Source organism: Poecile atricapillus, chromosome 35 (genome assembly GCF_030490865.1).
Source record: "Poecile atricapillus isolate bPoeAtr1 chromosome 35, bPoeAtr1.hap1, whole genome shotgun sequence".
In the NCBI taxonomy this organism is placed as follows: domain Eukaryota; kingdom Metazoa; phylum Chordata; class Aves; order Passeriformes; family Paridae; genus Poecile; species Poecile atricapillus.
The window spans coordinates 2,886,076-2,908,034 of record NC_081283.1 but is presented as its reverse complement, the minus strand read 5'-3'; the positions used below and the strand labels follow the sequence as shown (position 1 = coordinate 2,908,034).

The window sequence follows — 21,959 nt, the reverse complement described above, 5'->3', positions numbered from 1 at the left end:
TACAGGTTGGGGTTTGGGGGGTCACAGGTGGGGGTTTGGGGTTTGGGGGGTCACAGGTTGGGGTTTAGGGGGTCATAGGTTGGGGTTTGGGGGGTCATAGGTTGGGGTTTGGGGGTCACAGGTTGGGGTTTGGGGGTTGGGGGGGTCACAGGTTGGGGTTTGGGGTTTGGGGGAATCACAGGTTGGGGTTTGGGGGGTCACAGGTTGGGGTTTGAGGGGTCACAGGTTGGGGTTTGGGGTTTGGGGGGGGGTCACAGGTTGGGGTTTGAGGGGTCCTGGCCAGTTTGGTGGGGGGAAAACAGGACCCAGAGGGGCTGGGAAGAGGTGGGGGGGTTGTACTGGGAGTGATTTATACTGGGAACGGTTTATACTGGGAATGGTTTATACTGGGAATGGTTTGCACTGGGAATGGTTTGCACTGGGAATGGCTTATACTGGGAATGGTTTGTACTGGGAATGGTTTGTACTGGGGAAGTGGCCCCCAGCTGGAGCGAGGCCCAGTGGTCCTGGGAGAGCTTTTGGCAAAAAAAAAAGAAATAAAAAAGAGAAGAAGGAACGAGGTTTGTGCCAAAAGGAGCATTCAGTTTTTGAAATAAATCCCAATTTTTAAAATGTCAAATCTGCCTTTACGTGGGCCCCCACCCTAACTGGAGCAGGGATGGGAAACATCAGCTGGATTCAAGGAATTTGGGGAAGAACCTTGAGCCTCCCCTGCTCCGCCTCTTGCTGGGGCACCCGAGAGGCTCTGGGGGGGGTCACACCGAGGTCCCCAAATCTGTCCCTCCCGGACAGGAACCACGATCCTGAGCCTTCCTCCCCTCCTCTCCCTCCTCCTTGAGGACGCTTTTCCCGGGGATTTTTCCCGGGATTCCTGGAGGCTCCGGGGTCACAACAACCTCCCCCGTGCTGGAGTCTCTCCCCAGCAGCTTCCCCGAGAGCCCGGAGCTGCTCCCGGCCTTGTTCCAGCCAGGGATTCCTGGCACGGGGGCGGGGGGACCCGGCCGTGCACAGACACGTCCCGCCATGCAAATCATAACTAATTAAGAGAAGGAGGAAGAGGCTGACGAAGGCAGCAGCTCCTGGAGCCCGGGCAGCCCCACCCCGGCAGCCGCAGGAGAGACACCTGCCCTGGCCCCTCCGGGCTCCGCAGGCGGTTCCTCTCTTGGTTGAGGATTCCACAACGCCATCCCATCCTATCCCATCCATCTTCCCATCCCATCCCATCCTATCCCATCCATCTCCCCGTCCCATCCCACCCCTATCCCATCCCTCTCCCATCCATCTCCTCATCCCAACCTATCCCATCCTATCCCATCCATCTCCTCATCCCATCCCACCCCTATCCCATCCCTCTCCCATCCCTCTCTCCATCCCATCCTATCCCATCCATCTCCTCATCCCAACCCCTATCCCATCCCTCTCCCATCCATCTCCTCATCCCAACCTATCCCATCACTCCCCATCCCTCTCTCCATCCCTATCCCCATCCCTCTCCCATCCATCTCCCCGTCCCATCCCACCCCTATCCCATCCCTCTCCCATCCATCTCTCTCCATCCCATCCTATCCTATCCATCTCCTCATCCCATCCTATCCCATCCATCTCCCCGTCCCATCCTATCCCATCCATCTCCCCGTCCCATCCCAACCCCTATCCCATCCCTCTCCCATCCATCTCCTCATCCCAACCTATCCCATCACTCTCCCCATCCCTCTCTCCATCCCTATCCCATCCCTATCCAATCCCACCCCCATCCCTCTCCCAACCTTCTCCCCATCCCACCCTATCCCATCCCCATCCCTCTCCCTATCCTCATCCCAACCATCTCCTCATCCCACCCTCTTCCATCCCTCTCCCCATCCCTATCCCCATCCTATCCCATTCCATCCCCATCCCATCCCTCTCCCATCCATCTCCCCATCCCACCCTATCCCATCCATCTCCCCATCCCTCTCCCCATCCCTCTCCCCATCCCATCCCATCCCTCTCCCCATCCTTTTCCCCATCTCATCCCACCCCACCTCATCCCCACCCGACCCCATCCCCACCTCATCCCCATCCCACCCTCTCCCCATTCCCATCCCACCCTCTCCCCATCCCCATCCCACCCTCTCCCATCCTTATCCCATCCCATCCCACCCCAACCCTCTCCCCATCCCAGTTCAGACCTCCCAACGAGGGTCCCCCCACCCCTTTCCTTTGTCTCCTCGATCGCTCCCACCCCGCATTCCTGGGAGCGGCTCCCCGGTCCCGCTGGAGCTCCAGGAGCTCCAGGCCCTTCCCGAGCCCCCTGGGGATGGCCTGGAGCGGCTCCCGGGGCTCGGGATGGGCTGGGGGAGCCCCGGGGGTCACCGACCCCACTGTCCCCGGGGGCCTGGGGGAGGTTTGGGGATCCAAATCGCTCGGAAAATCAGGCGGAGCATCCCAGTGCGGACCGACTCTGTCCAGCCCAGTATCCCGGTTTTACTGGCCCAGTGTGGGGGTTCGGGGTGGTGCTGGCGTCCCTGGGGTGTCCCTGGGGTCCCTGAGATGTCCCTGTGGTGTCCCAAGGGTGTCCCTGGGGTCCCTGAGATGTCCCTGAGGTGTCCCCGGGGTGTCCCAAGGGTGTCCCTGGTCCCGGGGACATCTCTGGTCCCTCACCCCACCCCTGGGCACGGACAATCCCCCCATTCCCGGTGCTCCCGGCCCTTCCCAGGCTCAGGAACTCCCGGGAATCGCAGCCGTGCCCCGGCTGGGTGCGGGGTCACCGATCCCGGCCGCTTCCAGAGGCTGCTCGGGATCGCTGGGAGCAGCAGCTCTGCCTTATCAACCTCTTATCGCTCCTTTAACTCCACACTTGAACAATCATTAATCTCAGCAGCTCCGGCCGAGCTCCGAGTGCTTTCGGGGGAGTTCTGGCCTCACCCAACCTCCCCGGGAGGAATCTCTTCCCAAAATCCCAAATCCCAACCAGGAGCCGCGGATCCACGGGCAGCAAACGCTGACCCCGCTCCCCGTTTTGCCCCGCAAAGGCAGAACGGAGCGAAATCGGAGTTAAATCCAAATATTTCCGTCCCATCCCCTATTTTGGCTCCGTTTTCTGGGAATGAGTGTCCAGGTCTTGTCCCTTGGCACGGCAGAAATTCCAGGAGAAACCTGGGAAGTCTCGGTGTCCCTCAGGAGGGTTTGGCTGGCAGGTGGGGATGGAGGAAATATTCCATATTTATCATCTCCCCGGTTCTCCAGGACACGGCCACAAATCAGCCCCGAAAATCCAATCCTGGGGAAAATGCTGGGGAATTTACTGCGCTCCAAACACGGCGGGTTTATCCTTTAATGCTGCTTCTTTATGTATTTCTCTCCCTCCAACCCTATTTATTTCCTATTTATTGGCCCAGCCTCCCCTAATTTATGTTTTCATTACTTTGATTAACGCTCCTGCTCCCCTGACATCGTTATTCCGGCGCAGATTCCCGAGCGTCTTCCCGAAACCCTCGGTGTTAAATAATCCTCGGATTTAGCCGGGATGATTTGTAATTTAATAAGCGGCTCCACCGCCGTGTTTTATCTCCTAATTGGGCCGGAATTAGCAGCAATTCCGGAATTAACACAAATTATGTGATACTAAGCGGGGTTTTATTGGGTTGGAGCAGCAGCTTTAGGAATTATCCGTTCCTCAATCCCGCCTGTGATTCATTTCTGGATTGTCCATGGAATTGTGGAGGGGATGCTGCTCTTGAGGAAGGAATTTTGGAGAGTTTTGGTCTCGCGGGCGGTTTAATTTCATTCCCTCATTAGCACTTGGGGAACGTGATGGGTCTTGTTCTCCCGGTCTTTCCGTGCCCACTCGGCTTCTTCCTGAAACAATTCCCAGATTTGCTGCAGACACCTCGGATCTGAGTCCAGCCAGAGCCGAGCATCCAGAAAATCGTGGAAAAGCGGAATTTTTCAGGTTGGAAAAGCCCGCTGAGGTCATCAATTCCCACCAATAACCCAGAGAGAGGAGAAAGAAAATCAATGTTTTTCCCCAAGGTGGGATTTGTAACCATCCCTCGCACCAGGACGAGCCGGGACCTCCTCATTTCCTCAACTTTTCCTTTTTCCTTTCTCCTTTGGGTCTTTGACATTTCTGGGATCTCAATCCCAGTTATTCCCGTGGGTGAAATGTTCCTTTAAAAGGGGGAGGAAAACACAAAAAAAAGGCCTCAAGGACAAACTCTCAGGATAAAACTCCGGGCTGTTCCCAGCTCTCGGGAAACGAACAGGGCTGTCCCCATCCCGGATGATTTTCCTCCTTTTGTTCCCAGATCCAGCCCCCACGGAGCTGTCCCCGCTCCGGGGAGGAGGGAGGAGGAGGAAGGAGGAGGAGGAAGGATCCGTGATCCGGTAAATCCGGCTGTTTCCCAGCTGTTCCCGGGGCTCTCCGGGCAGGAGCAATAACCAGGAAAACGACTTTGCTTTGGAAAACCTGGTCACCAGGTGCTGGGGAACAGGGCCAAGGTCCACAGCTCTGGAAAATCCAGGTGTTACCCGCAGCTGCTGCCCGGGGTGGGCAGTGCCGAGGGCCCGGAAGGCAAATTTTGGGTCAAAAGGTGAAAAACCCTCAGCAGGTGGGAGCTGGGGGAAGGAACGGGAGCGTCGTGGCTCCTCCTCCTCCTCTCCCCATCCTCATTTCCATCCCGAGGTTCCCTCGGAGCAGGCGCCCATCGGGGTGAGGGTTTGGGGTGGAATTCCATCCCCTTGAGGGTCTGGAATGGAATTTCCAGGAAAGCTGCGGCTGCCCCGTCCCTGGAAGTGTCCCAGGCCAGGTTGGACGGGCCTTGAAGCCACCTGGGATGGCAGAAGGTGCCCCTGGGGTGGCCCTGGACGGGCTTTAAGGTCCCTCCAGCCCAAAAGCAGTCCGGGATTCTGGGATATCCTGGGATATCCCACAGTGGCATCCCTTTTCCCTTTTCCCTTTTCCCTTTTCCCTTTTCCCTTTTCCCTTTTCCCTTTCCTTTCCTTTCCTTTCCTTTCCTTTCCTTTCCTTTCCTTTCCTTTCCTTTCCTTTCCTTTCCTTTCCTTTCCTTTCCTTTCCTTTCCTTTCCTTTCCTTTCCTTTCCTTTCCTTTCCTTTCCTTTCCTTTCCTTTCCTTTCCTTTCCTTTCCTTTCCTTTCCTTTCCTTTCCTTTCCTTTCCTTTCTTTTTTACTTTTTCCCCTCTAAACCCCTCCAGGTATTTTTATCTCTCCCTAAAATCCTCCTGGATGAATTTCTGCTGAGCTTCCCCTGAATTTGAAGTCCGATCTACAAAACAAAACAAAAAAAACCCCAAAAAACCCCCAAAAAAGCCACCAAAAAGCCAAACAAAAAAAGAAAAAAAACAACAACAAAAAAAACCCAAACAAAACCAAATAAAACAGGAAAAAATCCCAGCCCCAGACTTTGCTTCTCCTCAGCTCTGAGCTCTTTTCCACCTGTAAAAAATAAAATAAAATAAAATGAAAAGAAAAGAAATGAAATTAAATAAAATGAAATGAAATGAAATATGAAATAAAATGAAATGAAATAAAATGAAATGAAATAAAATAAAGTAAAATAAAATAAAATAAAAAAAAAAAATAAAATAAAATAAAATAAAATAAAATAAAATAAAATAAAATAAAATAAAATAAAATAAAATAAAATAAAATAAAATAAAATAAAATAAAATAAAATAAAATAAAATAAAATAAAATAAAATAAAATAAAATAAAATAATCTCAGCATCTTTCTGGCCCTGGCAGAGTCAGCAGAACCGGGATGACAAAAATCGGCTCCAAATTCCCTTGGGGAAATCGGGATGAGGAGGAGGAGGAGCTGATTTCACCTGGCTCCTGCTGACGCCGCTCGTTCCGCTCCAGGGAGCCAAATTCCTGCAGGAAAAACAGGAAATGAGATTTTTATTTTGCTGCTCTCGAGGTTTTTTTATGCTTAAAAACCCAAACCCCACCCCCGGCAGGCAGGACCTGCAAGTCCATCCCTGGGTTTTTTAGGATGTTACCGGGTTTTTTTGGGATATTCCCGGGGTTTTTGGGATGTCACCAGGTTTTTAGGGATGTCACCGGGGTTTTTGGGATGTCACCGGGGTTTTTAGGGATATCACCGGGGTTTTTAGGAATGTTCCCGAGGTTTTTAGGGATGTCACCGGGGTTTTTGGGATGTTCCCGAGGTTTTTAGGGATGTTCCCGAGGTTTTTAGGGATGTCACCGGGTTTTTGGGATGTCCCCAGGGTTTTTAGGGATATCACCTGGGTTTTTGGGATGTTCCCGAGGTTTTTAGGGGTATCACCGGGGTTTTTAGGGATGTCCCCGAGGTTTTTAGGGATATCACCTGGGTTTTTGGGATGTCCCCAGGGTTTTAGGGATATCACCTGGGTTTTTGGGATGTTCCCGAGGTTTTAGGGATGTCACCGAGGCTTTGGGGAGCGGGATGAGCTCCGGGATGGATCAGGCTGGGTTTCAGCGTCCCTGACCCCAAAGGAGCCGCAGGATGGGGGCTCAGCGCGAGCTGTGAGAGGCAGAACAGCTCCAGGGGAATTTTTTGGTGTCTCCAGCCAGGAATGCTCGGAGGATCCAGGCTCGGCTGTGCTGCACGAGCTGCTCCAGACCCGCATCCCTCCATCCCAAAGACTCCATCCCCCAAAATCAGGGATGCTCCCGGGGTTTGTCACCCCACAGCCCGCTCTGGGGACAGCAGCGAGGGACAGACAGGAATGGTTTGGGTTGGAGGGGACCTTCAAGCCCGTCCCGTTCCCAGGGCAGCGACAATTCCACCACCCCAGGGTGCTCCAAAGGCTGAATTCCATGGGGGGACACCGAGGAGGGATGGGGGGATGGATGAAGAGGGGGGAAGGGAGATGGATGAGGAGGAGGAGGGGTGGGGATGGGGATGAAGAGCGGGGAATGAGGCTCGGGGAAGGGAAGGAGGCTGCTGCCATCTAGAGCAGGTGCCCGACAGCCCAGCCGAGCTTCGCCACCCCCGGAAAGATCCTCTGGGAAGAGCCTGAACCTGAGAAATTCGGAAAAAGACATCGTGACAATTAATTAATGAGAAATAAATGGGAAAATCCCATTCTCACCCCAATCCTCACTGGAAATTTCTGTCCCCGCGGATGAAGGAGAGCCGGACCCAGCCAAGGGCTCAGAAAGGGGAAAAGTATTGAAAAAAAAAAAGGAAAATAAAAAGGGGAAGGGAGAAAAGGGAACGGAAAAGCCCCAAAAAGTCTTTGAGGATTTTGATGAGGTGTCCCCAGACCGCAGTCCCACAGGATGGGCCCCGGGAGGAGGCGAGATGTCCCCAAAGCCACACGCGCCCCATCTCCCGGTGTCCCCGGTGCCGCCTGAGCCCCGTGTCCCCCGGGATCGCCGTGTCCCCTCCGGAGTGTCCCCATGTCCCCCGTGTCCCCTCCGGGGTGTCCCCACGTCCCCCGTGTCCCCTCCGGGGTGTCCCCACGTCCCCCGTGCCCTCCGTGTCCCCTACGGGATGTCCCCACGCCCCCCGTACCCTCCGTGTCCCCCCCCCGGTGTCCCCACGTCCCCCCGTGCTCTCCGTGTCCCCTCTCGGTGTCCCCACGTCCCCCGTGCCCTCCGTGTCCCCTCCGGGATGTCCCCACGTCCCCCGTGCCCTCCGTGTCCCCTCCGGGATGTCCCCACGTCCCCCTGTGCCCTCCGTGTCCCCTCCGGGGTGTCCCCACGCCCCCCGTGTCCCCTCTCGGTGTCCCCACGTCCCCCGTGCCCTCCGTGTCCCCCCCCCCGGTGTCCCCACGTCCCCCGTGCCCTCCGTGTCCCCCTCCCCGGTGTCCCCACGTCCCCCGTGTCCCCTCCGGGGTGTCCCCACGTCCCCCGTGCCCTCCGTGTCCCCTCTGGGGTGTCCCCACGCCCCCCGTGTCCCCTCCGGGATGTCCCCACGTCCCCCGTGCCCTCCGTGCCACCCTCCCCGGTGTCCCCACGTCCCCCGTGCCCTCCGTGTCCCCCCCCCGGTGTCCCCGTGCCCTCCGTGTCCCCTCTCGGTGTCCCCACGCCCCCCGTACCCTCCGTGTCCCCCTCCCACGGTGTCCCCACGTCCCCCCGTGCCCTCCGTGTCCCCCCCCCGGTGTCCCCATGTCCCCCGTACCCTCCGTGTCCCCTCCGGGGTGTCCCCACGCCCTCCGTGTCCCCTCTCGGTGTCCCCACGCCCCCCGTGCCCTCCGTGTCCCCCCCCGGTGTCCCCGTCCCGCCTCGTCCCCTCCTCGGTCCTCCCGCCCGCCAGGGGGCGCGCTGGAACGGGACGTGTCCCGGTGGCGGAGGGGGCGTGTCCCACTGTCCCGGTGCCGTGTCCCAGTGTCCCGGGGGCGTGTCCCGGGGGCGTGTCCCGGGGGCGTGTCCCGGGGGCGTGTCCCGGTACCGTGTCCCCTTCCCGTGTCCCCTTCCCGTGTCCCCGTGCCGTATCCCGGGGCATGTCCCTGTGTCGCGGTGCCGTGTCCCGGTCTCTGTGGGCGTGTCCCAGTGTCCCGGTGCCGTGTCCCGGTGTCTGTGGGCGTGTCCCGGTGTCCCGGGGGCGTGTCCCAGTGCCGTGTCCCGGGCCGTGTCCCCTTCCCGTGTCCCGGTGCCGTATCCCGGGGCGTGTCCCCGTGTCCCGGGCAGTGTTCCGTTCCCGAGGCGTGTCCCGGTGCCGGGGCGTGTCCCGTTCCCGTTGCCGGGGCGTGTCGCGGTGCCGTGGGCGGGCCGCGCCGAGGCCGCCATGGCGCTGAGCGGGGCCCTGGCGCTCCGTGTCGCCTACGCGTCCTTCGGTGCCCTGAGCGGCCTCTCGGCCTTCTGCGCCTGGAGCGTGGTGCCCGCGCTGCGCCAGCCCGGCACGGCGGCGGCCGGGGGGCTCTCGGGTACGGCACCGGGGGGCGTGAGGGCACCGGGGGGCTCTCGGGTACGGCACCGGGGGGCGTGAGGGCACCGGGGGGCTCTCGGGTACGGCACCGGGGGGCGTGAGGGCACCGGGGGGCGTGAGGGCACCGGGGGGCTCTCGGGTACGGCACCGGGGGGCGTGAGGGCACCGGGGGATCGGGGTGAGGAGGAGATCGGGATGAGGAGGAGATCGGGGTGAGGGCTGAGGGGGATCGGGGTGAGGAGGAGATCGGGGTGAGGAGGAGATCGGGGTGAGGAGGAGATCGGAGGGGATTGGGGTGAGGAGGGGATCGGGGCCGGGGTCGTGAGGGCTGAGGGGGATCGGGATGAGGAGGAGATCGGGGTGAGGGCTGAGGGGGATCGGGGTGAGGAGGAGATCGGGGTGAGGGCTGAGGGGGATCGGAGGGGATCGGGGTGAGGAGGAGATCGGGGTGAGGAGGGGATCGGAGGGGATCGGGGATCGGAGGAGATCGGGGTGAGGAGGAGATCGGGGCCGGGGGCGTGAAGGGCTGAGGGGGATCGGGGTGAGGAGGAGATCGGGGTGAGGAGGGGATCGGGGCCGGGGTCGTGAGGGCTGAGGGGGATCGGGGATCGGAGGGGATCGGGGATCGGAGGGGATCGGAGGGGATCAGGGTGAGGAGGGGATCGGGGTGAGGAGGAGATCGGGGTGAGGAGGGGATCGGAGGGGATCGGGGTGAGGAGGGGATCGGGGCCGGGGCGTGAGGGGGCTGAGCCTGAGGGGGGGAATCAGGGCAGCGATGGGGGCGAGGAGCCCCTTCCTCAACCCTGAGGGGGCTGTGAGGGGAGATCGAGGAGCCCTGAGGGGACTTTGAGGGCTGAGGGGGGATCGAGGAGCCCTGAGGGGACTTTAAGGGGGAATGAAGAGCCCTGAGGGGGCTTTGAGGGGGAATGAAGAGCCCTGAGGGGTCTTTGATGTCTGAGGGGGGATCGAGGAGCCCTGAGGGGGCTGTGAGGAGAGATAGAGGAGCCCCCTCCTCACTCTGAGGGGGTTGTGAGGGGTGAGAGGTGAATGAGGAGCCCCCTCCTCACTCTGAGGGGGCTGTGAGGGGTGAGAGGGGATCAAGGAGCCCTGAGGGGGCTTTGAGGGGGATCGAGAAGCCCCCTCCTCACTCTGAGGGGGATCAAGGAGCCCTGAGGGGGCTTTGAGGGGGATCGAGAAGCCCCTTCCTCACTCTGAGGGGTGAGAGTTGAATGAGGAGCCCCCTCCTCACTCTGAGGGGGTTGTGAGGGGTGAGAGGTGAATGAGGAGCCCCCTCCTCACTCTGAGGGGGCTGTGAGGGGTGAGGGGGATCAAGGAGCCCTGAGGGGGCTTTGAGGGGGATCGAGAAGCCCCTTCCTCACTCTGAGGGGGATCAAGGAGCCCTGAGGGGGCTTTGAGGGGGATCAAGAAGCCCCTTCCTCACTCTGAGGGGGATCAAGGAGCCCTGAGGGGGCTTTGAGAGGGATCAAGAAGCCCCTTCCTCACTCTGAGGGGGTTGTGAGGGGGGATCGAGGAGCCCCTGCTCCATGGCTGAGGGGGTTGTGAGTGTGAGGGGGGATCGAGGAGCCCCCTCCTCACTCTGAGGGGGATCAAGGAGCCCCCTCCTCACTCTGAGTGGGATCGAGGAGCTCCTTCCTCACTCTGAGTGGGATCGAGGAGCCCCCTCCTCACTCTGAGGGGGTTGTGAGGGTGAGGGGGGATCGAGGAGCCCCCTCCTCACTCTGAGTGGGATCGAGGAGCCCCCTCCTCACTCTGAGTGGGATCGAGGAGCCCCCTCCTCACTCTGAGGGATTTGTGAGCCTTGAGAAGGGAGGGAGGGCAATGGTGGGGCCGAGGAGCCCCTTCCCCAGGGCTGAGGGGAGGTTTGGGGGGAGAGGCAAAGTTTGGCAAACACAGAAATGGCAAAATTCCGGTTGGCAAAGCTCCTGCTCCTGTTGGAGTGGGGATTTCATCTCCTTCCAGCTGATGCTGCAGCTGGAGTGGATAAAAGGGGATTGTTTAGCTGGAAAAGAACTGGAGGCTTTGTAAACACACAATAAAAAAAAAATGTCTTGGAGTTGGTCACCATTTCCTGGGACTTTGCAGGGAGTTTTTAATGTTACTTTTAATTTTTACCCTCATTTTCTTTGCCATCACCACCCGTTTGGAGCTGGATTCGGGATGCTCCTTGCAGGAATGCTGGAGTCAGGGGACTCCTGGCAGTTTTTGTGTTTGTTTGGGTTTTTTTTTTTGCCCTCTGCTGCAGATTTGTTGTTTTTCCCCGGGATCTCCATGTGGGACAAATGGCCCTGCCGTGAGCTGAGCTCATTCCCAACAAAACTCTGTTTTCCCTGGGATTGAAGGATCCCTCCAGGAGGAGCATGAGGCTGACAAAACCTTGTGTTTGTCCCAGATTTTGTTTGGATGTTTGCAGGGAGGGAAAGTTTGTATCCAAATATTATCCAAATATTTGGGTCTGAAGAGGGGAGGGAATCGATCCCCAGGTTCCAGCCTTGCTTTGAACTTCTGGGATTTATTTCAACTCATTCCAAGGGAGGTTTTTGTTTTACCCAGGAATTGATCTTGTTTTTGTTTGGGTCAGGGTTTGGGATCAGGGTTTGGATGGGGTTTGGGATCAGGATTTGGATTGGGATTGGATCATGGTTTGGACAGAGTTTGGATCAGAATTGGATCAGGGTTTGGATTGGGATTGGATCAGGATTTGGATGGGGTTTGGGTCAGGGTTTGGGATCAGGATTTGGATGGGGTTTGGGTCAGAATTGGGTCAGGGTTTGGATTGGGATTGGATCAGGATTTGGATGGGGTTTGGGTCAGGGTTTAGGATCAGGATTTGGATGGGGTTTGGGATCAGGGTTTGGATGGGGTTTGGGTCAGGGTTTGGGATCAGGATTTGGATGGGGTTTGGGTCAGGGTTTGGGATCAGGATTTGGATGGGGTTTGGGTCAGGGTTTGGGATCAGGGTTTGGACTGGGATTGGATCAGGGCTTGGCTCAGGGTCAGGGGAACTCGAGGCACCCAAGTGCTGCTCTCCCCACGCAGAGCTCGGGGCAGCAGCAGCGATTTTGGGCTGGGAACACCAAACCTTGACTCAGCACTCAGGGCAGTTCTGCTGAGTCACTGGGGAGCAGCTTTTTGCTGACTCCAAACCCCAAGTTCCCCATTTCTGTCAGAAATGTGGGTTGGAAGCGCTGGAGCCCAGGCCAGCAGGAAGTGAGGGAGGTGGATTTTGGAGAAGTTGAGGGCTCAGCTCTGTCACCAGACCCTGAGACAGCATTTGGGGTGCGATGACTCCGCAGTTGTGACCACGGGATCTTCCCAAATCCCCGTCCCCAAATCCCTCCCACCAGCCTGGGGACCCCCAGCACGGGGGGATTGGACATGGAGTGTCCATGGGGGACCCAGGGTGGGAATCCAACCTGTCCTGAGCAGGGAATGTGGGCAGGGGGGGCAGCAGGTCCTGGCAGCCATGGGGATGGGTTGGGCAGGAGGGGCTGAGGGGTGTTCTGATGTCCCTGCTGTCACCTGGACAGGTGTCCTGCTGTTCCCAGGTGTTCCAGGGGGGTTGAGCTGTGTTTTACCTGTCTGTGGGTGCTGTTCTGATGTCCCTGCTGTCACCTGGACAGGTCCCCTGCTGTTCCCAGGTGTTTTGGGAGGGTTGAGCTGTGCTTTACTCTCCTTGGGTGCTGTTCTGATGTCCCTGCTGTCACCTGGACAGGTGTCCTGCTGTTCCCAGGTGTTCCCAGGTGTTCCCAGGTGTTCCCAGGTGTTCCCAGGTGTTCCCAGGTGTTCCAGGGGGGTTGAGCTGTGTTTTACCTGTCCTTGGGTGCTGTTCTGACATCCCTGCTGTCACCTGGACAGGTGTGCTGCTGTTCCCAGGTGTTTTGGGAGGGTTGAGCTGTGTTTTACCTGTCCGTGGGTGCTGTTCTGACATCCCTGCTGTCACCTGGGCAGGTGTCCTGCTGTTCCCAGGTGTTCCAGGGGGGTTGAGCTGTGTTTTACCTGTCCTTGGGTGCTGTTCTGACATCCCTGCTGTCACCTGGGCAGGTCCCCTGCTGTTCCCAGGTGTTCCAGGGGGGTTGAGCTGTGTTTTACCTGTCCTTGGGTGCTGTTCTGACATCCCTGCTGTCACCTGGGCAGGTCCCCTGCTGTTCCCAGGTGTTTTGGGAGGGTTGAGCTGTGTTTTACCTGTCCGTGGGTGCTGTTCTGACATCCCTGCTGTCACCTGGACAGGTGTCCTGGTGTTCCCAGGTGTTCCCAGGTGTTCCAGGGGGGTTGAGCTGTGTTTTACCTGTCCTTGGGTGCTGTTCTGATGTCCCTGCTGTCACCTGGACAGGTGTCCTGCTGTTCCCAGGTGTTCCCAGGTGTTTTGGGAGGGTTGAGCTGTGTTTTACCTGTCCGTGGGTGCTGTTCTGACATCCCTGCTGTCACCTGGACAGGTCCCCTGCTGTTCCCAGGTGTTTTGGGAGGGTTGAGCTGTGCTTTACTCTCCTTGGGTGCTGTTCTGATGTCCCTGCTGTCACCTGGACAGGTGTGCTGGCGCTCTGGGCCCTAATCACGCATGTGATGTACCTGCAGGATTACTGGAGGACCTGGTTAAAAGGGCTGAGGTTCTTCCTCTCCGTCGGGATCCTCTTCTCCGCCCTCTCCGGGCTGGGCTTCTGCGCCTTCCTGGCCCTGGCCATCACCCAGCACCAGTGTGAGTACTGGGAGGGACTGGGAGTGCCGGGGGGAGCTTGGGGACAGAGCAGGGCTGGGGGTGCCACCTCCTCTTCTGGTGACAGCCTGAGGGGATGTCACCTCATTTCCCTGCCCTGCTGTGGCATCAAAAAAAAAACCCTGGAATTGCCTCATTTCCATGACAAAGCCCCCAAAAAACCCTGGGAATTTCCTCATTTCCATGACAATGGTCGCATCCATCCCTCCTGGAGCAGCTCCAAGCCCAAACCTCGGCCCTGACTCAGCATTCCCGGCTCCAAACCCCTGAACATTCCCTAAGGAAGGGCTCCAAATCCCTCCCGCGATTTCCTTGGCCCCACACCAAAGGGAGAACGTCTGGGGGTTGTTTTTTTGGAGGTTTTTTGTTGGCTGAGAAGCCCCACGGGGTTGTCCTGGTGGTGGTGGAGAAGCTGTTGTGGGGTCACAACCCCAAAAACACCCCTTGGCTCAGCCTAAAGAAACTCCCCGTGGAGTTTTCCTGGTGCAAAGGGATGAAAAACCACGTGGGAAATCCTGGAAAATACAGATATGAAAGGAAAATCAAATATTTGCCACCCCCTCCTTTCTTGGAAACGGGAGGAAAAACTGGGGAGAAAATTGGGGTTTTTTTTAGGGGAAGTCCTAATTTGGGGCAAGGTAGAACCCCTGCACAAGGCAATGATTTTAGAGATGTGGAATGACTGGAATTTACCAGGAAAATGTTGTTTTGTGCATTCCTCAAAGGAGTTATCTTCATTTTTGGCGACCCCCAGGCAGCTCAAGCTGGGATTGTTTTCCCCCACCAGGTTCTGGAAGTGTCCCTCAAATTTGGTGACAAAGCAAATGTCACCAGATGTTGACAGTGAATGTGACACCACCGAGGTGCCCTCAAAAAGCAGAGCCAGCCCCCTGGGAAGGGGCAGTTTTGGGATAAATAAAGAGGAAATTGGCAGATTTCTCCCAAAAGAGGCTGTTCCTGGCATTCCCTGAGCCCCACCTGCACAGGGGATCAGTAAATATTAATAAATATTAAATATTGATCCCAGCAGGAAAGGAAAGCACCTCTAGAAGGAGGAATTGTGTTTTTTCCTCTTTTTCCCTGGGATGTGAAGTTCTGGAAGAGGATGGAGAGAGGGGTGAGGAACAGGGATGATTTCCTTGAGCCACATCCAGCAATTCCCACAAATCCCTGAGCGACTTTGGGCAAACCACCCCATCCCAGTGGGAGCACAGCCTCCCTCAGGGGTCGTGCAGAGCTCCCAAGGGCTGGAATTCCCACCAAATCCCTGTTTTTTTTATTTCCCTGGCAGCCCTGACTGACCCCAAGAGTTATTACCTGTCGTGTGTGTGGAGCTTCATGGCGCTGAAGTGGGCGCTGCTGCTGAGCCTCTACTCGCACCGGTACCGCGCCGAGTTCGCCGACATCAGCATCCTCAGCGACTTCTGAGCTTGCTGGGAAAGGTGTGGGGCAGGGAGGAGAGGCCTGGGCACGGAGCAGGAGCTGCCTGGCTGTCTGTCTGTCCTCAGAGAGGGTTTTTCCTGCTGGATTTTCCTCGCCCCGTCGCTCTGGGGAGAAGGGAGGGGGTGGCGGTCGCCGTTTTTGTCGCTGTGCTGCTCCACGTGTCGCCCTCTCTGCTCCTTTGTCCCCTGGGATGAGCCTCCCAGGAGCTCCCAGCCAGGTCTCTCCAGGGATTTGGGGTTTATCTGGGAGCGGAGGAGCACAGCTCATCCCAAAGCTCCCGGGGTTGGGAATGCTGCTCCCCCGGGCTGGTTTTTAAAAGGATTGGGATCCCGTGTTTAACCATAAATGCCGTATTTAACGCTTTGAAGTTGCAGCAGCGGGTGTGTGGGGAAAAGGTGTGTGGGGGAAAGGGATTCAGAGCCAAAGCCTGACCTGCCTGAACCTCAGGGAGAGGAAAAAATTGGGGAAAAAAAATGTTTTTGTGGAAGCAGGAGGAGAGGGGAGGGGATGGGGGTGGCTCAGGTGACCCCAGGGATTGAGGAGCACCTTTGGGGTGAGGCTGTGACCTGCTGGAGTCCCTAAACCTGGAATTCCCACCGCACATCCCAGCTTTTTTAAAGGATCCTGTGTGTAAATATTCCCTCTGTTTTTACGTGGATTCGCCCTGGTTTGCAGCTGGGGGGTGCCGGGGTGGGTGCCACCCTCGCTGTCACCCTGTGCCACCACAAATACAGCCCTCCCTCACCAGCCTGGCTGCTCTGCAATTCCCTGGGGAGCTTTTGGGGTGAGTGGGATCGTTTAACTCCTCCCTTCCTCATCCACCGGGAGTCTGAGGTGGCTTTTCCCCCCTCACAAATCCCTTGGGATTCGGGGATTTCAGCCCAAAGGGATTTCTGGGGAAGTGGTGGTTTTTTCCCTGGAAGCAAGCGAGGGGCAGAGGGGCTTCAGGGGGGCTTTGGAGTCAGCCCTGAGCGAAATTCCCATTCCCAGCCCCATCCCAATCCCTGACCGTGGGGTGGGGACACTTTGGGGACACTTTGGGGACACTTTGGGGACACTTTGGGGACAGCGCCGGCTGCAGGGCCAGCAGGAGCCACCAGAGGGCGGCGCTGGCACAGCCCGGGCTGGGGGGGGGACGCGAGCGGGACCCCAAAGCCACCTGGAACACCCCAAAACCGGGGACATCCCCCAAAACAGGGACATCCCCCAAAACAGGGATCACCGAGGAACTCAGCGTGGCCCTACAGGGACGAGCCGAGTCCCTACAAAGCCCTGGGGTGAGGTCTCGCTCCAAGGGAAAGATCCCAGCTGGAATTCCTGGTGGGAACAGGACAGGACAGAGGTCCTGGTGGCTCCAAAGACTTCCCAGGACACTCCAATCCATCCCCTCACCCTGACCCCCCACATCTCCCACAAAGTCCCAGCCACCCTGTCCTAATTTCTGGCTTCACCAGCTTTTCCCAGCCCCGTTTTTCATGGAATCACCCGTTTTTCCCTTCGCAGCATTCCTTACTCCCTGCTGCTGGGCAGCCTGGGGAATCTTCAGGAACTGGGGAGCCTCTGCTGGGTTTTGGGGGTTATTTAGGCTCCTGGAGGGCCCCCGTGGCTCTGGGACCCACTGAGGGGGGGTCTCAGCACTTCCTGAGGGTCCAGCAGTGGCCCCATCCCACTTTTCCTGCCCTTGGAGGGATTCAAAGCACACGAAGGAAAACCACAGATTTTTCACATTTTCCCAATCTGCTCTCAAGATGTGGCGAGGGCGGAAGCGGCGCCTCAAAGGCTCCGGATGAGCCTGGTGGGGCTGGGGACCCCTCCAGGTGGCTTTGGGTGGGGGGAAGGAGGTGCTGGGGACACTGTCCTCGTGTGCAGGGACACAAATCCTGGCTGGATGTCCCTTACAGGGACACAGATCCCGGCTGGATGTCCCCAACAGGGACACAGATCCTGGCTGGATGTCCCCAACAGGGACACAGATCTTGGCTGGATGTCCCCAGTAGGGACACAGATCCCAGCTGGATGTCCCCAACAGGGACACAGATCCTGGCTGGATGTCCCCAACAGGGACACAGATCTTGGCTGGATGTCCCCAGTAGGGACACAGATCCTGGCTGGATGTCCCCAACAGGGACACAGATCCTGGCTGGATGTCCCCAACAGGGACACAGATCGCGGCTGGATGTCCCCAACAGGGACACAAATCCTGGCTGGATGTCCCCAACAGGGACACAGATCCTGGCTGGATGTCCCCAACAGGGACACAGATCCCAGCTGGATGTCCCCAACAGGGACACAGATCCTGGCTGGATGTCCCCAACAGGGACACAAATCCTGGCTGGATGTCCCCAACAGGGACACAGATCCTGGCTGGATGTCCCCAACAGGGACACAGATCCCAGCTGGATGTCCCCAACAGGGACACAGATCCTGGCTGGATGTCCCCAACAGGGACACAGATCCTGGCTGGATGTCCCCAACAGGGACACAGATCCTGGCTGGATGTCCCCAACAGGGACACAGATCCCAGCTGGATGTCCCCAGCAGGGACACAGATCCCAGCTGGATGTCCCCAACAGGGACACAGATCCCAGCTGGATGTCCCCAACAGGGACACAGATCCCAGCTGGATGTCCCCAACAGGGACAGAGATCCTGGCTGGATGTCCCCAACAGGGACACAGATCCTGGCTGGATGTCCCCAACAGGGACACAGATCCTGGCTGGATGTCCCTTACAGGGACACAAATCCTGGCTGGATGTCCCCAACAGGGACACAGATCCCAGTTCCCCATGGAATTCTTCTCCTGGGAATGGGGTCTAGGGAAGTGCCACAGCCAGGAACAAGGAGTGTGTCCCTTCCAGGACACGGGGATGTCACCACACGTGGTGTCCCTGCTCCCTGGACACGCTGCTGGCTCAGCCTGGATTTTCCCTTTGTTCCCTGGCTGGGAAAAACCAGAAAATTCCCCAAATCCCACCTCACTCTCGGCGTCCTGAGGGTCTGGAAGGGAGGGAGAGGGGTGAGGAAGAGTCCTCGAGGAAGAGCTTGGGGTGGCCTGGCTCCCAGGGGCCGTGTCCAGCTGGGAGGGCGCCGGACACACGGACACGAGCCCAGTCCTGCTGCCATTCCCGAGGGAATCCTCGTGCTCCAGCCAGGCTTTGGGTGAGAATCAGCTCTGGGATTTAAAGATCTCCAAAGGAGCAGTTCTGGTGTCGGGATGAACTCACCGGAGCTGGGGGAGCTGGGACGGAGCCAGGGGCTGGGAGAGGGGGGAGAACATCACACACAGAACTGGGAATGGTTATTTTTAGGACAATTCTCAGCTTGGAGAGCAACCAAGGGAATAAAACATTTCAATATGGGCCCAGTGCTTAACGAGGAGGCTGAAAATCCCCAGGCTGGGATATCTGGGAAGAGCCTTCGGGATGGGGTTTGTGGAGAGCCCGAAGGGGCCAAGCACAGCTCGGCTGAGGGGTCACTGGGGGGTCCCCACCCTTCCTCTGCTCCTTCCCACCAAATTCCCATTGCTTCCCTTCCTCCTCAGCTGGGAATGGGAGAGAAGGACGTGGGGAAGGGGCTGGAAAGGCTGGAATAACAACCAGGGGGAAGGAGCAGCCCCCCACCCTCCTCCTGCCTGTCCCTCGTGGTGCCTCTGCCTCACTTTTGAGTGGTTTTTACCCCTTTTTTAGGCCAATAAATCCCGACCAAATTCATCCCCTCCAGCCCTCGGGAGATCCCAAATTCCACGAGACCCCCGTGGTCCTGGAAAAACCCTTTTATTCCTGGTGCTGGAGGAGATGAGGAGCTGGAGGATTCCCCTTCCCTGATGGAGAGGGATCAACCCTTTGGAAAACCGGGAGAGGAGGAGCCCCGGGCTGCTCTTGGCTCCATCCCTTCCTCCTCCACCTTTTCATAAACCCCAAAAATCCCAACTCCACATTCTGCAGCCCCAAAAATCCTCGGGAGCTTTGAGCCGATTCCTGACCCACATAAAACCCAACAATTGGAGAGAAACCCAACCCCCCCCCGCCCGCTCCGTGGAGATCAAACGCCTTTTAATCGGAATAGAATTTCCTGGGACAAAATGAGGAAAATGTGTCGCTCGCATCCGCCCGGCAGCCGCTCCCCCGCCCCGGGCTCATCCTCAAGGAGCTTTTCCTTCCCCATCCCACTGCTCCTCATCCTCATCCTCATCCCCTCCCAGCCCACGGAGCATCCTCGGGGAGCGCGGAGCCCCGGGAATCTGCTCTGTGTCCCTCTGGAAAGGCGGCTCAGGAAATGCAGCTCCTCAGCTCCGGGAACTCGTTCCAGCCGCCGAGGGAGAATTTTCCTTTCATCTCCGGCCAGGAGTTGAGCCGGGCCTTTCGTCTCTCCCCAGGCGCGGCTTTGAAGGCTCCGGGGGTGTCCCAGATGTGCTGTGGGGCTGGGGGTGGCTCTGTGAGAGCGGGGTCCTTCCCTGGGGGGCAGCTGAGGGGCTCCTGACAGGGACCCCCACCCTGGGTGAGGGGCTGGGGACACCCAGGTTTGGGGACACTCAGGTTTGGGGACACCCAGGTTTGGGTACACCCCGGTCTGGGGACACCCAGGTTTGGGGACACCCCGGTCTGGGGACACACAGGTTTGGGGACACTCAGGTTTGGGGACACCCGGGTTTGGGGACACCCAGGTTTGGGGACACCCAGCCTTTGGGGACACTCAGGTTTGGGGACACCCCGGTCTGGGAACACACAGGTTTGGGGACACCCAGGTTTGGGGACACCCAGAGGTCAGGGACACCCTGGTTTGGGGACACCCAGGCCTTGGGGACACTCATGGGTGGTGGCTCTGGGAACCCCCAGGAACCCCCAGGAACCTCCAGGGACCCCCAGGGACCCCCAGGAACCCCCAGGAACCCCCAGAGACCTCCAGGGACCCCCAGGAACCTCCAGGAACCCTCAGAAACCCCCAGAGACCCCCAGGAACCCCCAGGAACCTCCAGGAACCCCCAGGAACCCCAGAAACCCCCAGGAACGCCCAGGAACCCCCAGAAACCCCCAGAGACCTCCAGGAACCCCCAGGGACCCCCAGGAACCCCCAGGGACCCCCAGGGACCCCCAGGAACCCCCAGGAACCCCAGGAACCTCCAGGAACCCCCAGGAACCTCCAGGAACCCTCAGAAACCTCCAGGAACCCCCAGGAACCCCCAGAGACCTCCAGGAACCCTCAGAGACCTCCAGGGACCCCCAGAAACCCCCAGAGACCTTCAGGGACCCCCAGGAACCCCCAGGGACCCCCAGGAACCCTCAGAAACCCCCAGGGACCCCCAGGGACCCCCAGGGACCTCCAGGAACCCCCAGGAACCCCCAGGAACCCCCAGGAACCTCCAGGAACCCCCAGGAACCCCCAGGAACCTCCAGGAACACCCAGAAACCCCCAGGGACCCCCAGGGACCCCCAGGAACCAACAGAGACCTCCAGGGACCCCCAGGGACCCCCAGAAACCCGCAGGGACCCCAGGAACCCCCAGGAACCCCCAGGGACCCTCAGAAACTCCCAGGAACCCCCAGAAACCCTCTAGAGACCTCCAGGAACCCCAGGAACCTCCAGAGACTTCCAGGGACCCCCAGGGACCCCCAGGAACCTCCAGGAACCCCAGGGACCCCCAGGGACCCTCAGAAACCCCCAGGAACCTCCAGGAACACCCAGAGACCTCCAGGGACCCCCAGGAACCCCAGAAACCCCCAGGAACCCCCAGGAACCCCCAGGAACCTCCAGGAACCCTCAGAAACCCCCAGGAACCTCCAGGAACCCCAGGAACCCCCAGAAACCCCCAGGGACCCCCAGGAACCCCAGGAACCCCCAGGGACCCCCAGAAACCCCCAGGGACCCCCAGGAACCCAGGAACCCCCAGGAACCTCCAGGAACCCTCAGAAACCCCCAGGAACCTCCAGGAACCCCCAGGACCCCCAGAAACCCCCAGACCTCAGCGGGCAGCGCATTTTCGCCTCCATCTCCGCGTTCTGACAGATCCCAGCGCGTTTCCAGGAGCGTGAGGTCACCGGGCGGGGGGATAAAGGATCTCATGGCCATCCATCAGCCCAGCATCAAAGCATCCCGCGGCTTTCCCCTTCCCAGCCCGATCCCCCAGCCCCAAATTCCCCGCGGTTGCCGCGGAAACTCACGCGGCGCGGATGCTCCGCGATTTTTTGGGCTCCCCGCAGCTGTTTCCACTCGAGGCCGCTGTAACTGGAAAAACCTGCGGGTCCCAAGGCGCTTCCCGGCCTCCAGGGCCAGCGGTTATCCCGGTTCCTTTTCATGTTCCTCATTATCAGCGTTATCCTCATTTTTTAATGATTTTTTTTGTTTTGTGGGGTTTTTTTCCTCTCACTCGCGATGAAACGGGGATTATTTTTGTCCTCCGGAACAAAGAAAAGGAGTTGGGGGGTGAAAAATAAATCTCAAAACAAAGCAGAATGAAACAAAACCCTCTGAGGGCACCAAAATCCTCCCAGCAGTGCCAAGGCCACCCCTGACCATGTCCCCAAGTGCCACCTCCACTTTTAAATCCCCCCAGGGATGGGGACTCCACCCTTTCCCAGGAGGAATTTTCCCAATATCCAATTTAAACCTTTGGTGGCAGCGCTCGAGGATTGTCCCCTGGGAGGAGATTCCCCCAAAATCCCCCCAAAATCCTCCTGGGGGGTGATGGAGGTGAGGGGACGTGTCCAGAGGAGCCAAAAATTGCTGGGAATCGGGAATTCAAATCTCCCATCCGCTGAGTTCTCCCTCAGTCGAGTGAGCCGGGCTTGGCTGAGTTGTTTATTTTCTTCAAGACTTGAAATTTTCCCCGATGTGTCAAAAGCAGCACCAGAAAAACAAAACCCCCAGCGGAGCTGGAGGAGTTATTGAAACCACTTTGGTGCCTCGTGACCTTTCCATGAGAAGTTTGGAT

At 58.4% G+C, this 21,959-nt stretch overlaps 2 protein-coding genes and 1 long non-coding RNA gene across 4 annotated transcripts; 1 reads left to right on the top strand and 2 right to left on the bottom strand.

Moving 5' to 3' along the window:
• Window positions 1-3,353: 3,353 nt before the first annotated feature.
• On the bottom strand, window positions 3,354-7,388 carry LOC131590923 (uncharacterized). Its single transcript, XR_009280219.1, has 3 exons — window positions 6,369-7,388; window positions 5,826-5,871; window positions 3,354-5,433 (listed from the first exon to the last, which is right to left on the bottom strand). It is a non-coding gene; the product is annotated as an uncharacterized LOC131590923 (long non-coding RNA).
• Window positions 7,389-8,560: 1,172 nt separating this feature from the next.
• Window positions 8,561-15,779, top strand: SLC48A1 (solute carrier family 48 member 1). Its single transcript, XM_058861270.1, has 3 exons — window positions 8,561-8,855; window positions 13,404-13,571; window positions 14,881-15,779. The coding sequence occupies exons 1-3, from the start codon at window positions 8,717-8,719 to the stop codon at window positions 15,015-15,017; spliced, it is 444 nt and encodes a 147-aa protein (XP_058717253.1). The 5' UTR covers window positions 8,561-8,716; the 3' UTR covers window positions 15,018-15,779.
• LOC131590888 (uncharacterized) lies at window positions 15,162-20,473 on the bottom strand. Of its 2 annotated transcripts, XM_058861269.1 has the most exons (3): window positions 20,430-20,473; window positions 19,755-19,881; window positions 15,162-19,723 (listed from the first exon to the last, which is right to left on the bottom strand). In XM_058861269.1, the coding sequence occupies exon 3, from the start codon at window positions 17,818-17,820 to the stop codon at window positions 16,480-16,482; it is 1,341 nt and encodes a 446-aa protein (XP_058717252.1). In that variant the 5' UTR covers window positions 17,821-19,723; window positions 19,755-19,881; window positions 20,430-20,473; the 3' UTR covers window positions 15,162-16,479. The 2 variants fall into 2 exon arrangements, with proteins under 2 accessions (XP_058717252.1, XP_058717251.1); XM_058861268.1 differs by lacking the exon at window positions 20,430-20,473 and having other exon boundaries at window positions 19,755-19,946.
• Window positions 20,474-21,959: the final 1,486 nt, after the last annotated feature.